This window comes from Brachionichthys hirsutus, unplaced genomic scaffold (genome assembly GCF_040956055.1).
Source record: "Brachionichthys hirsutus isolate HB-005 unplaced genomic scaffold, CSIRO-AGI_Bhir_v1 contig_1476, whole genome shotgun sequence".
Taxonomy (NCBI): Eukaryota; Metazoa; Chordata; class Actinopteri; order Lophiiformes; family Brachionichthyidae; genus Brachionichthys; species Brachionichthys hirsutus.
In genome coordinates this window covers 69,271-84,540 of record NW_027180375.1, presented here as the reverse complement: position 1 = coordinate 84,540, position 15,270 = coordinate 69,271, and the positions used below count along the sequence as shown (strand labels likewise).

At 42.6% G+C, this 15,270-nt stretch overlaps 4 protein-coding genes across 4 annotated transcripts; all 4 read left to right on the top strand.

Moving 5' to 3' along the window:
- The first annotated feature begins 403 nt into the window (after nucleotides 1-403).
- On the top strand, nucleotides 404-2,800 carry LOC137914224 (protocadherin gamma-A12-like). Its single transcript, XM_068757828.1, has one exon. It carries the CDS (start codon nucleotides 404-406, stop codon nucleotides 2,798-2,800), a length of 2,397 nt encoding a protein of 798 aa, XP_068613929.1.
- Nucleotides 2,801-3,802: 1,002 nt separating this feature from the next.
- On the top strand, nucleotides 3,803-6,379 carry LOC137914223 (protocadherin beta-15-like). Its single transcript, XM_068757827.1, has 2 exons — nucleotides 3,803-6,193; nucleotides 6,374-6,379. Exons 1-2 carry the CDS (start codon nucleotides 3,803-3,805, stop codon nucleotides 6,377-6,379), a joined length of 2,397 nt encoding a protein of 798 aa, XP_068613928.1.
- A 1,520-nt stretch (nucleotides 6,380-7,899) lies between these two features.
- Nucleotides 7,900-10,296, top strand: LOC137914221 (protocadherin gamma-A12-like). The gene has a single exon (XM_068757826.1). It carries the CDS (start codon nucleotides 7,900-7,902, stop codon nucleotides 10,294-10,296), a length of 2,397 nt encoding a protein of 798 aa, XP_068613927.1.
- A 1,002-nt stretch (nucleotides 10,297-11,298) lies between these two features.
- Nucleotides 11,299-13,956, top strand: LOC137914220 (protocadherin beta-15-like). The gene is made up of 2 exons (XM_068757825.1): nucleotides 11,299-13,689; nucleotides 13,942-13,956. The coding sequence occupies exons 1-2, from the start codon at nucleotides 11,299-11,301 to the stop codon at nucleotides 13,954-13,956; spliced, it is 2,406 nt and encodes an 801-aa protein (XP_068613926.1).
- The last annotated feature ends 1,314 nt before the right edge of the window (nucleotides 13,957-15,270 follow it).

Sequence of the window (15,270 nt, the reverse complement as noted above, 5' to 3'; positions counted from 1 at the left end):
TAAAATAAAATAAAAACGCTGCGTTCACAAGATTGGTCCATTTTGTTTTTTAAATTATTTTAAGTGTGTTTTTAAGGATGGAATATTCCCCATACATATAAAATAGATTTTAACGGTGGTGAATATCACAGGGCTGCGAGTTTAGACAACGTGAAACATAATTTATTATATTTAACTGTGCGGCTTGAAAAAATATACATGCAATTACTCACGATGTCGCTGTTGTCCGACGGAAAATAGATTCTCACCACTCCACCCACGACCACGACATAGACATATGCTGCAGATATTTTCCGACGAGGCGGTGCCGTTTTTCTTTTGTATGAATTATTGGATTAAAGTTATACAAAATCGTTTTCGCATTACACACGTTGTTGAAGCTGCGGATGCCTTTTGAGTCGGAATGGAAGACAAAGGATTATCAACGATTCTTTTGATCATCAGCCTCGCCTCTATTGTATCGCTGTACCTCGTCAATGGAGACCTGCGCTATTCGATCCCAGAAGAGCTGAAACGAGATTCTATCATTGGGAATACAGCCAAAGACCTTGGTCTTGATCTGAGGACATTATCTTTAAGAAAACCGCGGACTGATTTTGAGGAATCTCGGAAACACTACTGCGAAATCAATCTGAGTTCTGGAGATTTGATCACATCGGAGAGAATTGACAGAGAAAGCCTTTGTGGAAAGAAACCATCGTGTGTCGTGAACGTGGATCTGGTGTTAGAAAATCCTCTAGAGCTTCATCGAATCAGTCTTCTCATTCAGGATGTAAACGACAACTCTCCAAAATTCAGAGACAATTTAATTGAAATGGAAATAAGCGAGTCGGCAGAAAAAGGGAACCGCTTCTCTATGGAGGAAGCCCATGACGCAGATGTAGGTCAAAATGCTGTCCAAAGATACAACCTTCAAAAGAATGATAACTTTATTCTCGCTGTTGACAACAACAAGGTTGAGTTAGTGCTGGAGAATAAACTAGATCGGGAGAAACAAAGAGAGATTAATTTGCTCCTCACAGCTCTGGATGGCGGCTCTCCTCAGAGATCAGGTACTGTAGTCATACACGTCACCGTGCTGGATGCTAATGATAACGCCCCGGTGTTCAGCCAGGCCGTCTATAAAGCCAGTCTGCCTGAAAACTCTCCTTTAGATACTGTAGTGGTTCGTGTTAGTGCGACAGACGCAGATGAAGGAGTGAATGGAGATGTGACGTATCATTTCGGTCACGTGTCTGATGAAGACGGACACGTTTTCTCAATTGATCCTAAAACGGGACTGATCAGAGTAACTGGTGAAATTGACTTTGAGGAAAGCAGATCGTTTGAAATGAGAATTCAAGCTAAAGATGGTTTGGGACTCACTTCTTACGCAAAACTTGTTATAGACGTTACCGACATGAATGATAACGCACCAGTCATATTCCTGAAGTCACTGATCAATCCCGTACCTGAGAATGTGTCACCTGGTACAGAGGTGGGCGTGGTTAACGTTCAGGATAGAGACTCTGAGGATAACCGACAGGTCCGCTGTTCTATTCAGCAGAACGTTCCTTTCAAGTTGGTTCCGTCCATTAAAAACTATTATTCTCTGGTGACCACAGGACAACTGGACCGTGAAGTAGTGTCTGATTACAACATTACAATCACTGCCACTGACGAGGGCTCTCCACCTCTGTCCTCCTCTAAAAGTGTCCAGTTATCTGTAGCAGACATCAACGACAACCCACCTGTGTTTGAGGAACAGTCCTACAGCACATATGTGAGTGAAAATAACAAACCTGGCTCCACTTTATGTTCCGTTACTGCTCGAGACCCCGACTGGAGACAGAACGGTACCGTCATTTATTCTGTGTTAGCCGGTGAGGTGAACGGTGCCCCGGTGTCCTCCTACGTATCCGTTAACGGAGACACGGGGGTGATCCACGCTGTGAGGTCGTTTGATCATGAACAGCTGAGGAGTTTTAAAGTCCACGTGACGGCCAGAGACAACGGTTCTCCTCCGCTCAGCAGCAACGTGACCGTCAGTGTGTTCATATCGGATGTGAATGACAACTGTCCTCAGATCCTGTACCCCGCCCCGGAGGGCAGCTCGTTCATGACCGAGCTGGTCCCCAAAGCTGCAAACGGAGGCTCTGTGGTGTCCAAAGTGATAGCGGTGGACGCGGACTCCGGACAGAATGCCTGGCTGTCCTATCATATAGTCAAATCCACGGATCCGGGACTTTTCACTATTGGCCTCCACAACGGAGAGATCAGGACCCAGCGGGACATTTCAGAATCTGACAGCATGAAACAGAACCTTATCGTGTCAGTGAAAGATAACGGACAGCCCTCTCTCTCCGCCACCTGCTCCATGTATTTACTGATTTCTGATAACTTGGCTGAGGTGCCAGAACTGAAGGACATTTCTTATGAGGAGAAGGATTCCAAACTGACGTCTTATCTGATCATCGCTCTGGTGTGTGTGTCCACCTTCTTTCTGACCTTCATCATCATCATCCTGGGTGTGAGGTTCTGTCGCAGGAGAAAGCCCAGACTGTTGTTTGATGGAGCAGTCGCCATCCCCGGCGCCTATCTCCCTCCTAATTACGCAGACGTTGACGGCACAGGAACTTTACGCAGCGCTTACAATTATGACGCATACCTGACAACAGGATCGAGAACCAGTGACTTCAAGTTTGTGACGTCATACACTGACAACACACTGCCTGCTGACCAGACTCTGAGGAAAAGCCCAACAGACTTTGATGATATGTTTGGTCAACCAGATGTCTCTCCAGAGGTAGGACATATCTAACATTTGATCGTTACTTTATTTTGAAGCGTATGGCCATGCACGAAGTATCTTTGCATACAAACATGTCATAATTAATTCGTTAATACGTTAATCTTAATTGTTCATATCTTTCCCTGTCATTTTTTTTAGCTCTCTAATAATTCAAGGGGTTATTGGTAAAATATCGACGTAAACGAGCCATTTTCTTGACCCGGGAGCTACAAATTGTTTTTGGAATTGGCGGTGGAAACAAGAAAGTTTTACTCCGTCTGGATTATTTATAAATGTTCTAAATGGGTGCTTGATCTGTTTCGCCCATTTCCTGATGATAAATGGATACAATTTTCATGCTGTGAATGAATTCGCTGAATTCTGAACGTGTTGATGCGACCTACATATATTTGCTTTCTTGCAGCATTTCGTTTCAGCAAACTGTTAACTAACGAATTACGAATGAATAAATTAAACAACCGGATTTTAGATATTAATTTACTGTAAGAATAAAATCCAAACGTTCACTGAAGTTCCTGAAATATATTTATTGAACGATATATCTTAATTTAATCAATTATGTAATCAACCCTTAATTTTAAAGATATGTATTGTCTATATTGAGTAAGTCTTATTAAATCCGAATGATAATTACAAACAAGATCCCTCTCAGATTTGCGTCTCGCCATTCAGTCGATGTCCCTGGTGCTTCAATATTATACTACCGTCAAATGAACCCATAATATTATCGTGACATCTTTGAACTTCGTGTCCGAACATGTGTGGCATTGAAGTGTTCACACCCTTGAATGTTTTTAAATGCTTTCAGTTTTTGATTTGTAATATTACAATTTAACTCGTGGCGTCGCTGCTCGCTTGCAGACGTGAGCCGGTTTGTTCTTCACCGACTGCAAAAGAGACATAGAGCGTTACACCCAGAGCAGCCATTGTTGCAGCAACGGCGAATCATAATTCTATGACAAGGTTTTCCTTTTATCAGCCTCTAATCAATCGTTTCTTTCGGAGCAAACAATGGACGACAACGGGACATTAATTTGGATTTTAATATGTGGCTTTGCTTTCATTGTCCACATTACAAATGCAGACCTCAGCTACTCTGTTCTGGAGGAGACGAGACCCGGATCTATTGTTGGAAATATTGCCAAGGACCTCGGTTTGGAGGTAACGAAATTGTCCACTCGCAAAGCCCGAATCGATACTGAGGAAAACAATCAACGCTATTGTGACATCGATCTCAAAACGGGAAATTTTGTCATCAGTCAAAGAATTGACAGAGAGGAGCTGTGCGGGGAGAAAATGTCCTGTTTACTTCGGTTTGAATTAGTCCTGGAGAGTCCTTTGGAGCTGCATCGCATTTTACTGCACGTCCAGGATGTAAACGATAATTCGCCCAGTTTTCCAAAGCATGCAGTTAAATTGGAAATTCGCGAATCAGCCGGCAAGGGAGCTCGATATCGTGTTGACGAAGCGCATGACGACGACATCGGACAATACTCAGTAAGACAATATGCGTTAGAGAAGAATGGACATTTTGTTTTATCTGTCCGAGAAGACTCTGATGGATCAAAGCATGTCGAGTTAGTGTTAGACAAAGAGCTTGACCGTGAAAAAGAGCACGATATTAATTTCGTGCTGACTGCTGTTGATGGAGGTAATCCACAAAGATCAGGGAGCGTAAATATAATTGTGACTGTCTTGGATGCTAATGACAACGCCCCTGTATTTGACCAAACCCTTTACAAAGCCGTTATACCTGAAGATTCTGCCATTGATACTGTAGTCGTTACAGTAAGTGCTACTGATGCAGACAACGGAGTCAATGGGGAGGTGACGTATGATTTTAGTCGAATTTCGGACAAGGCGAAAAAGGTTTTCTCTCTCGACAGTAAATCAGGAGAAATAAAAGTCATCGGGGCTCTTGACTTTGAGAGTAATTCCAAATTTGAATTGCGAGTCAATGCAAAAGATGGTTATGGACTTTCATCTGATTCCAAAGTAATGATTGACATCACTGATGTGAATGACAACGTTCCAGTTATATATATGAAATCACTGTCAAACCCTGTACCTGAGAACATGTCACCTGGTACAGAGGTGGGCGTCGTTAACGTGCAGGACAGAGACTCTGAGAATAACCGACAGGTCCGCTGTTCTATTCAGCAGAACGTCCCTTTCAAGTTGGTTCCGTCCATTAAAAACTATTATTCTCTGGTGACCACAGGACAACTGGACCGTGAAGTAGTGTCTGATTACAACATTACAATCACTGCCACTGACGAGGGCTCTCCACCTCTGTCCTCCTCTAAAAGTGTCCAGTTATCTGTAGCAGACATCAACGACAACCCACCTGTGTTTGAGGAACAGTCCTACAGCGCATATGTGAGTGAAAATAACAAACCTGGCTCCACTTTATGTTCCGTTACTGCTCGAGACCCCGACTGGAGACAGAACGGTACCGTCATTTATTCTGTGCTAGCCGGTGAGGTGAACGGTGCCCCGGTGTCCTCCTACGTATCCGTTAACGGAGACACGGGGGTGATCCACGCTGTGAGGTCGTTTGATCATGAACAGCTGAGGAGTTTTAAAGTCCACGTGACGGCCAGAGACAACGGTTCTCCTCCGCTCAGCAGCAACGTGACCGTCAGTGTGTTCATATCGGATGTGAATGACAACTGTCCTCAGATCCTGTACCCCGCCCCGGAGGGCAGCTCGTTCATGACCGAGCTGGTCCCCAAAGCTGCAAGCGGAGGCTCTGTGGTGTCCAAAGTGATAGCGGTGGACGCGGACTCCGGACAGAACGCCTGGCTGTCCTATCATATAGTCAAATCCACGGATCCGGGACTTTTCACTATTGGCCTCCACAACGGAGAGATCAGGACCCAGCGGGACATTTCAGAATCTGACAGCATGAAACAGAACCTTATCGTGTCAGTGAAAGATAACGGACAGCCCTCTCTCTCCGCCACCTGCTCCATGTATTTACTGATTTCTGATAACTTGGCTGAGGTGCCAGAACTGAAGGACATTTCTTATGACGAGAAGGATTCCAAACTGACGTCTTATCTGATCATCGCTCTGGTGTGTGTGTCCACCTTCTTTCTGACCTTCATCATCATCATCCTGGGTGTGAGGTTCTGTCGCAGGAGAAAGCCCAGACTGTTGTTTGATGGAGCAGTCGCCATCCCCGGCGCGTATCTGCCTCCTAATTACGCAGACGTTGACGGCACAGGAACTTTACGCAGCGCTTACAATTATGACGCATACCTGACAACAGGATCGAGAACAAGTGACTTCAAGTTTGTGACGTCATACAATGACAACACACTGCCTGCTGACCAGACTCTGAGGAAAAGCCCAACAGACTTCGTTGATCCTTTTGAAGATTTACAGACGCCTGTACAGGTAGGAACCTTTCATACTTGTCCGGTCCCACAATAATATCTGTTCCCACTGAATCACGTTGGTGCAGAATACGTTTCGTTTTCTTTGACTGTTTTGTCAGTGAAGTAAAGTATCAGGGAAAAGAGGTCTCTTTTTTACTTTTTGTAATACTGTATATCACTAATCGCTTTCAATGTTTAGTCTTAGCGCCTCAGTGCTACGAGAGTTCTGCATTTGGTCTGAAGCGTGATTATTATATTTCACCGTTGTAAACCTAAAACTATTACAATAACATCAATTGACATGCATTTTTCTGTTGGATATTTAATATAACGTTTTACACAATGTCTGATCTTAAAATTATAACATTTCGTTGACCTTTTCTGAGTAATACTCCTTATACCTGTACATTTGCAATATTTTCCTGGCAGCTGCTTCAAAAGTAAAATATTGTATTTTTGTAGTTCCTTGTGGCATTTTAAAATTACGGGAAATGACTTTACAGAAAAGTGCAGCTCATTTTTGTAGTCTTGTAAATTTACAGGAGAGTGATGTTTAGTTTTTGAGTACATTTCTATATAGTTACATCTGTAAGCGAATCATGTAGAAGGCCCTGACTGTTTATGATACCATTAGTTATATCTAACAATGAAGTAAAGACAAGGGATTTAATTATTTTGTAGCTGATTTTTATATACACAATATATTTTTCAATAAACATGTCACCAGTTAAGCATAATTTATTGCACTTCTTCTTAGTTCGCCCTATTGTGAAATTTCCTTACTTGGACTGTGTGATACGAGCGACACATGACGCATAGTTGGAAATCACGCATTTAATTAAATTTACGTGAAGTTGTTTGTTTGTGTTGTTCTTAATTTTATTTTTTATTTTATATTGATCATCGACATCGTAATCATATTGGAATACGGTATATCCCACCACCATTATACATATATGTATCATTGGTCTTTCGTTCATATTGCTGAATGTTATTAACCCATTCGAAAAAATACATGGCAATTGAAAACACAACGTTTTAACCTTTTTGTTATTAGTGCTCACTCGTGTTAAGACGTCTCTGTCCATGGTGCTGAATCGGTCCTCGCATGCTCTGGCAAAACAATTCACTGCAGCAGTTTGCGTCTCATCAGTTTGGTGTTTAATTTTTTTTCGGGAAATTATTCCCTGATGTTCATACAATATATATCCATTAAACTGTGTCAGTGAATGATTCAGTATTGCGTTTATATACTATCCCCACTTGTATTGATCCCGAACAGTTGATAGTTTATCGGCTTTATACTTCTTTCTTATGTAAACTAAAATAAAAAAAACGCTGCGTTCACAAGATTGGTCCATTTTGTTTTTTAAATTATTTTAAGTGTGTTTTTAAGGATGGAATATTCCCCATACATATAAAATAGATTTTAACGGTGGTGAATATCACAGGGCTGCGAGTGTAGACAACGTGAAACATAATTTATTATATTTAACTGTGCGGCTTGAAAAAATAAATACATGCAATTACTCACGATGTCGCTGTTGTCCGACGGAAAATAGATTTTCACCACTCCACCCACGACCACGACATAGACATATGCTGCAGATATTTTTCGGCGAGGCGGTGCCGTTTTTTTTTTGTATGAATTATTGGATTAAAGTTATACAAAATCGTTTTCGCATTACACACGTTGTTGACGCTGCGGATGCCTTTTGACTCGGAATGGAAGACAAAGGATTATCAACTATGCTTTTGATCATCAGCCTCGCCTCTATTGTATCGCTGTACCTCGTCAATGGAGACCTGCGCTATTCGATCCCAGAAGAGCTGAAACGAGATTCTATCATTGGAAATACAGTCAAAGACCTTGGTCTTGATCTGAGGACATTATCTTCAAGAAATCCGCGGACTGATTTTGAGGAATCTCGGAAACACTACTGCGACATTAATCTGAGTTCTGGAGATTTGATCACATCGGAGAGAATTGACAGAGAAAGCCTTTGTGGAAAGAAACCATCGTGTGTCGTGAACGTGGATCTGGTTTTAGAGAATCCTCTCGAGCTTCATCGAATCAGTCTTCTCATTCAGGATGTAAACGACAACTCTCCAAAATTCAGAGACAATTTGATTGAAATGGAAATAAGGGAGTCGGCAGAAAAAGGGAACCGCTTCTCTATGGAGGAAGCCCATGACGCAGATGTAGGTCAAAATGCTGTTCAAAGGTACAACCTTCAAAAAAATGATAACTTTATTCTCGCTGTTGACAACAACAAGGTTGAGTTAGTGCTGGAGAATAAACTAGATCGGGAGAAACAAAGAGAGATTAATTTGCTCCTCACAGCTCTGGATGGCGGCTCTCCTCAGAGATCAGGTACTGTAGTCATACACGTCACCGTGCTGGATGCTAATGATAACGCCCCGGTGTTCAGCCAGGCCGTCTATAAAGCCAGTCTGCCTGAAAACTCTCCTTTAGATACTGTAGTGGTTCGTGTTAGTGCGACAGACGCAGATGAAGGAGTGAATGGAGATGTGACGTATCATTTCGGTCACGTGTCTGATGAAGACGGACACGTTTTCTCAATTGATCCTAAAACGGGACTGATCAGAGTAACTGGTGAAATTGACTTTGAGGAAAGCAGATCGTTTGAAATGAGAATTCAAGCTAAAGATGGTTTGGGACTCACTTCTTACGCAAAACTTGTTATAGACGTTACCGACATGAATGATAACGCACCAGTCATATTCCTGAAGTCACTGATCAATCCCGTACCTGAGAATGTGTCACCTGGTACAGAGGTGGGCGTGGTTAACGTTCAGGATAGAGACTCTGAGGATAACCGACAGGTCCGCTGTTCTATTCAGCAGAACGTTCCTTTCAAGTTGGTTCCGTCCATTAAAAACTATTATTCTCTGGTGACCACAGGACAACTGGACCGTGAAGTAGTGTCTGATTACAACATTACAATCACTGCCACTGACGAGGGCTCTCCACCTCTGTCCTCCTCTAAAAGTGTCCAGTTATCTGTAGCAGACATCAACGACAACCCACCTGTGTTTGAGGAACAGTCCTACAGCGCATATGTGAGTGAAAATAACAAACCTGGCTCCACTTTATGTTCCGTTACTGCTCGAGACCCCGACTGGAGACAGAACGGTACCGTCATTTATTCTGTGTTAGCCGGTGAGGTGAACGGTGCCCCGATTTCCTCCTACGTATCCGTTAACGGAGACACGGGGGTGATCCACGCTGTGAGGTCGTTTGATCATGAACAGCTGAGGAGTTTTAAAGTCCACGTGACGGCCAGAGACAACGGTTCTCCTCCGCTCAGCAGCAACGTGACCGTCAGTGTGTTCATATCGGATGTGAATGACAACTGTCCTCAGATCCTGTACCCCGCCCCGGAGGGCAGCTCGTTCATGACCGAGCTGGTCCCCAAAGCTGCAAACGGAGGCTCTGTGGTGTCCAAAGTGATAGCGGTGGACGCGGACTCCGGACAGAATGCCTGGCTGTCCTATCATATAGTCAAATCCACGGATCCGGGACTTTTCACTATTGGCCTCCACAACGGAGAGATCAGGACCCAGCGGGACATTTCAGAATCTGACAGCATGAAACAGAACCTTATCGTGTCAGTGAAAGATAACGGACAGCCCTCTCTCTCCGCCACCTGCTCCATGTATTTACTGATTTCTGATAACTTGGCTGAGGTGCCAGAACTGAAGGACATTTCTTATGAGGAGAAGGATTCCAAACTGACGTCTTATCTGATCATCGCTCTGGTGTGTGTGTCCACCTTCTTTCTGACCTTCATCATCATCATCCTGGGTGTGAGGTTCTGTCGCAGGAGAAAGCCCAGACTGTTGTTTGATGGAGCAGTCGCCATCCCCGGCGCCTATCTCCCTCCTAATTACGCAGACGTTGACGGCACAGGAACTTTACGCAGCGCTTACAATTATGACGCATACCTGACAACAGGATCGAGAACCAGTGACTTCAAGTTTGTGACGTCATACACTGACGACACACTGCCTGCTGACCAGACTCTGAGGAAAAGCCCAACAGACTTTGATGATATGTTTGGTCAACCAGATGTCTCTCCAGAGGTAGGACATATCTAACATTTGATCGTTACTTTATTTTGAAGCGTATGGCCATGCACGAAGTATCTTTGCATACAAACATGTCATAATTAATTCGTTAATACGTTAATCTTAATTGTTCATATCTTTCCCTGTCATTTTTTTTAGCTCTCTAATAATTCAAGGGGTTATTGGTAAAATATCGACGTAAACGAGCCATTTTCTTGACCCGGGAGCTACAAATTGTTTTTGGAATTGGCGGTGGAAACAAGAAAGTTTTACTCCGTCTGGATTATTTATAAATGTTCTAAATGGGTGCTTGATCTGTTTCGCCCATTTCCTGATGATAAATGGATACAATTTTCATGCTGTGAATGAATTCGCTGAATTCTGAACGTGTTGATGCGACCTACATATATTTGCTTTCTTGCAGCATTTCGTTTCAGCAAACTGTTAACTAACGAATTACGAATGAATAAATTAAACAACCGGATTTTAGATATTAATTTACTGTAAGAATAAAATCCAAACGTTCACTGAAGTTCCTGAAATATATTTATTGAACGATATATCTTAATTTAATCAATTATGTAATCAACCCTTAATTTTAAAGATATGTATTGTCTATATTGAGTAAGTCTTATTAAATCTGAATGATAATTACAAACAAGATCCCTCTCAGATTTGCGTCTCGCCATTCAGTCGATGTCCCTGGTGCTTCAATATTATACTACCGTCAAATGAACCCATAATATTATCGTGACATCTTTGAACTTCGTGTCCGAACATGTGTGGCATTGAAGTGTTCACACCCTTGAATGTTTTTAAATGCTTTCAGTTTTTGATTTGTAATATTACAATTTAACTCGTGGCGTCGCTGCTCGCTTGCAGACGTGAGCCGGTTTGTTCTTCACCGACTGCAAAAGAGACATAGAGCGTTACACCCAGAGCAGCCATTGTTGCAGCAACGGCGAATCATAATTCTATGACAAGGTTTTCCTTTTATCAGCCTCTAATCAATCGTTTCTTTCGGAGCAAACAATGGACGACAACGGGACATTAATTTGGATTTTAATATGTGGCTTTGCTTTCATTGTCCACATTACAAATGCAGACCTCAGCTACTCTGTTCTGGAGGAGACGAGACCCGGATCTATTGTTGGAAATATTGCCAAGGACCTCGGTTTGGAGGTAACGAAATTGTCCACTCGCAAAGCCCGAATCGATACTGAGGAAAACAATCAACGCTATTGTGACATCGATCTCAAAACGGGAAATTTTGTCATCAGTCAAAGAATTGACAGAGAGGAGCTGTGCGGGGAGAAAATGTCCTGTTTACTTCGGTTTGAATTAGTCCTGGAGAGTCCTTTGGAGCTGCATCGCATTTTACTGCACGTCCAGGATGTAAACGATAATTCGCCCAGTTTTCCAAAGCATGCAGTTAAATTGGAAATTCGCGAATCAGCCGGCAAGGGAGCTCGATATCGTGTTGACGAAGCGCATGACGACGACATCGGACAATACTCAGTAAGACAATATGCGTTAGAGAAGAATGGACATTTTATTTTATCTGTCCGAGAAGACTCTGATGGATCAAAGCATGTCGAGTTAGTGTTAGACAAAGAGCTTGACCGTGAAAAAGAGCACGATATTAATTTCGTGCTGACTGCTGCTGATGGAGGTAATCCACAAAGATCAGGGAGCGTAAATATAATTGTGACTGTCTTGGATGCTAATGACAACGCCCCTGTATTTGACCAAGCCCTTTACAAAGCCGTTATACCTGAAGATTCTGCCATTGATACTGTAGTCGTTACAGTAAGTGCTACTGATGCAGACGACGGAGTTAATGGTGAGGTGACGTATGATTTTAGCCGAATTTCGGACAAGGCGAAAAAGGTTTTCTCTCTCGACAGTAAATCAGGAGAAATAAAAGTCATCGGGGCTCTTGACTTTGAGAGTAATTCTAAATTTGAATTGCGAGTCAATGCAAAAGATGGTTATGGACTTTCATCTGATTCCAAAGTAATGATTGACATCACTGATGTGAATGACAATGTTCCAGTTATATATATGAAATCACTGTCAAACCCTGTACCTGAGAACGTGTCACCTGGTACAGAGGTGGGCGTTGTTAACATGCAGGACAGAGACTCTGAGAATAACCGACAGGTCCGCTGTTCTATTCAGCAGAACGTCCCTTTCAAGTTGGTTCCGTCCATTAAAAACTATTATTCTCTGGTGACCACAGGACAACTGGACCGTGAAGTAGTGTCTGATTACAACATTACAATCACTGCCACTGACGAGGGCTCTCCACCTCTGTCCTCCTCTAAAAGTGTCCAGTTATCTGTAGCAGACATCAACGACAACCCACCTGTGTTTGAGGAACAGTCCTACAGCGCATATGTGAGTGAAAATAACAAACCTGGCTCCACTTTATGTTCCGTTACTGCTCGAGACCCCGACTGGAGACAGAACGGTACCGTCATTTATTCTGTGCTAGCCGGTGAGGTGAACGGTGCCCCGGTGTCCTCCTACGTATCCGTTAACGGAGACACGGGGGTGATCCACGCTGTGAGGTCGTTTGATTACGAACAGCTGAGGAGTTTTAAAGTCCACGTGACGGCCAGAGACAACGGTTCTCCTCCGCTCAGCAGCAACGTGACCGTCAGTGTGTTCATATCGGATGTGAATGACAACTGTCCTCAGATCCTGTACCCCGCCCCGGAGGGCAGCTCGTTCATGACCGAGCTGGTCCCCAAAGCTGCAAACGGAGGCTCTGTGGTGTCCAAAGTGATAGCGGTGGACGCGGACTCCGGACAGAACGCCTGGCTGTCCTATCATATAGTCAAATCCACGGATCCGGGACTTTTCACTATTGGCCTCCACAACGGAGAGATCAGGACCCAGCGGGACATTTCAGAATCTGACAGCATGAAACAGAACCTTATCGTGTCAGTGAAAGATAACGGACAGCCCTCTCTCTCCGCCACCTGCTCCATGTATTTACTGATTTCTGATAACTTGGCTGAGGTGCCAGAACTGAAGGACATTTCTTATGAGGAGAAGGATTCCAAACTGACGTCTTATCTGATCATCGCTCTGGTGTGTGTGTCCACCTTCTTTCTGACCTTCATCATCATCATCCTGGGTGTGAGGTTCTGTCGCAGGAGAAAGCCCAGACTGTTGTTTGATGGAGCAGTCGCCATCCCCGGCGCTTACCTCCCTCCTAATTACGCAGACGTTGACGGCACAGGAACTTTACGCAGCGCTTACAATTATGACGCATACCTGACAACGGGATCTAGAACCAGTGACTTCAAGTTTGTGACGTCATACAATGACAACACACTGCCTGCTGACCAGACTCTGAGGAAAAGCCCAACAGACTTTGCTGATGTGTTTGGAGATCGTGATGGATCGCCTGAGGTAGGGCCACATCCAATTTTCTATTCAAATTGTAGCACATTTATGATGAAGGCAAATGCTCAAAGCATTGCTTTAAAAAAAAATCTTGTTTACGTTCCACCTATTTCCACCAACTAAAAAATGCAGCACATGCCTTGTTTTGTATTTTATGAATTTCACATTAACAATTAATAGCATTTTCATTCAAAGGTTCCTTTTTGTCACTTTCAGTTGTTCTCAGTTTACACGTTGAGTATACCTTCTGTCTCTCAGATGACTGTTGCGTAACGTGAGCAAATATTCTCGATTAGTGCCGATGCTGGAAGATGAAGTTCTGTTGTCCATGCTTGGTTTTTATCTGCTTGCATTGCAGAAGCATGTTTGGTGCGTTCTGCTGAGTTTCACTTTGTGCTTGTGTATCTGTCCTTGGTGCTAAACCACTGCTGTCTTTATTCACGTGTGAATGGTTTAGTTTTAGCAACAGGTTTGACTTGAACACTTGTGGAAATATCCATTCAAGAATTTGGAATGAATTGTTGCATAATGTCGCATCATACTGGTATCATCTTTACCATTACGATGACAATCTTCCCTCAACTTTTATGCGCGTTGCATCTAACGTTACATAAATGATGTATACATCTTGCCAACATTCAGTGCACTGTTTATTACATCATTACCGAGTTGTTGTTTTTAGACATACTGCTGAGCAGACTCTGAGTAAAATCCCAACGGTATTTGTTTGTGTTTTTGGAGATTGTGATGGTTCTCTTGAGGTAGGAACACATGCCATTTTGCAGTTTCAGTTGCTCCCCCTTCATGATTCAGACCAATACGTTAATATATTATTTGTTTTGTTGTATTGTGTTGTTTTAAAACGAGCATCTCACACAATGCATTATAGGATGTCATTTTTCATTTTCCATTAAAAACACACTAGCTTCATTCATCCTTAACTCTTGACTGTTTTAAGAAACCCATTTACAAAATTTCCAGAGTCATGCAGTTATAAAAGTTTAGACTGACGATATTCTCTTTTCTGTCACTCTTTAATCATAACAATCCATCAGTTTACAGAGTTACAGGATAAACTCACAGAGGTTTTTGTGTCTCGGTCCTTGATGTTCAACCACTGCTTCATTTGTGTATTGCAGCAGTAAAACTCATCTCTGTTTTGTATTATGTTCATTGAAGTATTTTGAATATCACTTTCATGCAGAAATGTTCTTTTCTGTGGCCTTTATTTATAGTAGACATTGTACTTTTATTTATAGTTTTCTAAAACATTCCAAACAATACCTTGCAAAAATCACAGCATATTTGTCTTCAGTGGAAAATAATTCTGTTTTTTATGAGTTATGGTTCGATGTTCACCAAACAATTAGTGATTCACATATTTATTTCCAAATATGCAGATAAATAATCACACAAATATCAGTTTATTTTGTGTTCCTTGAGAATAGAGTGTGGCGAAATAATAATTTGGAATTTCTTGATCTTAGCACGCCTCGACTACACTGAATCCTTTTCCATGTACATTTCTACTGTCCAAATATGTCTTATTCTTAACTGTACAAATTGTACAGTTTTATGAGTGAAGAA

Bases quoted from the DNA above. Each gene is read 5' to 3' on its own strand.
- LOC137914223 (XM_068757827.1), top strand. From the start codon at position 3,803: ATGGACGACAACGGGACATTAATTTGGATTTTAATATGTGGCTTTGCT.
- LOC137914224 (XM_068757828.1), top strand. From the start codon at position 404: ATGGAAGACAAAGGATTATCAACGATTCTTTTGATCATCAGCCTCGCC.
- LOC137914221 (XM_068757826.1), top strand. From the start codon at position 7,900: ATGGAAGACAAAGGATTATCAACTATGCTTTTGATCATCAGCCTCGCC.
- LOC137914220 (XM_068757825.1), top strand. From the start codon at position 11,299: ATGGACGACAACGGGACATTAATTTGGATTTTAATATGTGGCTTTGCT.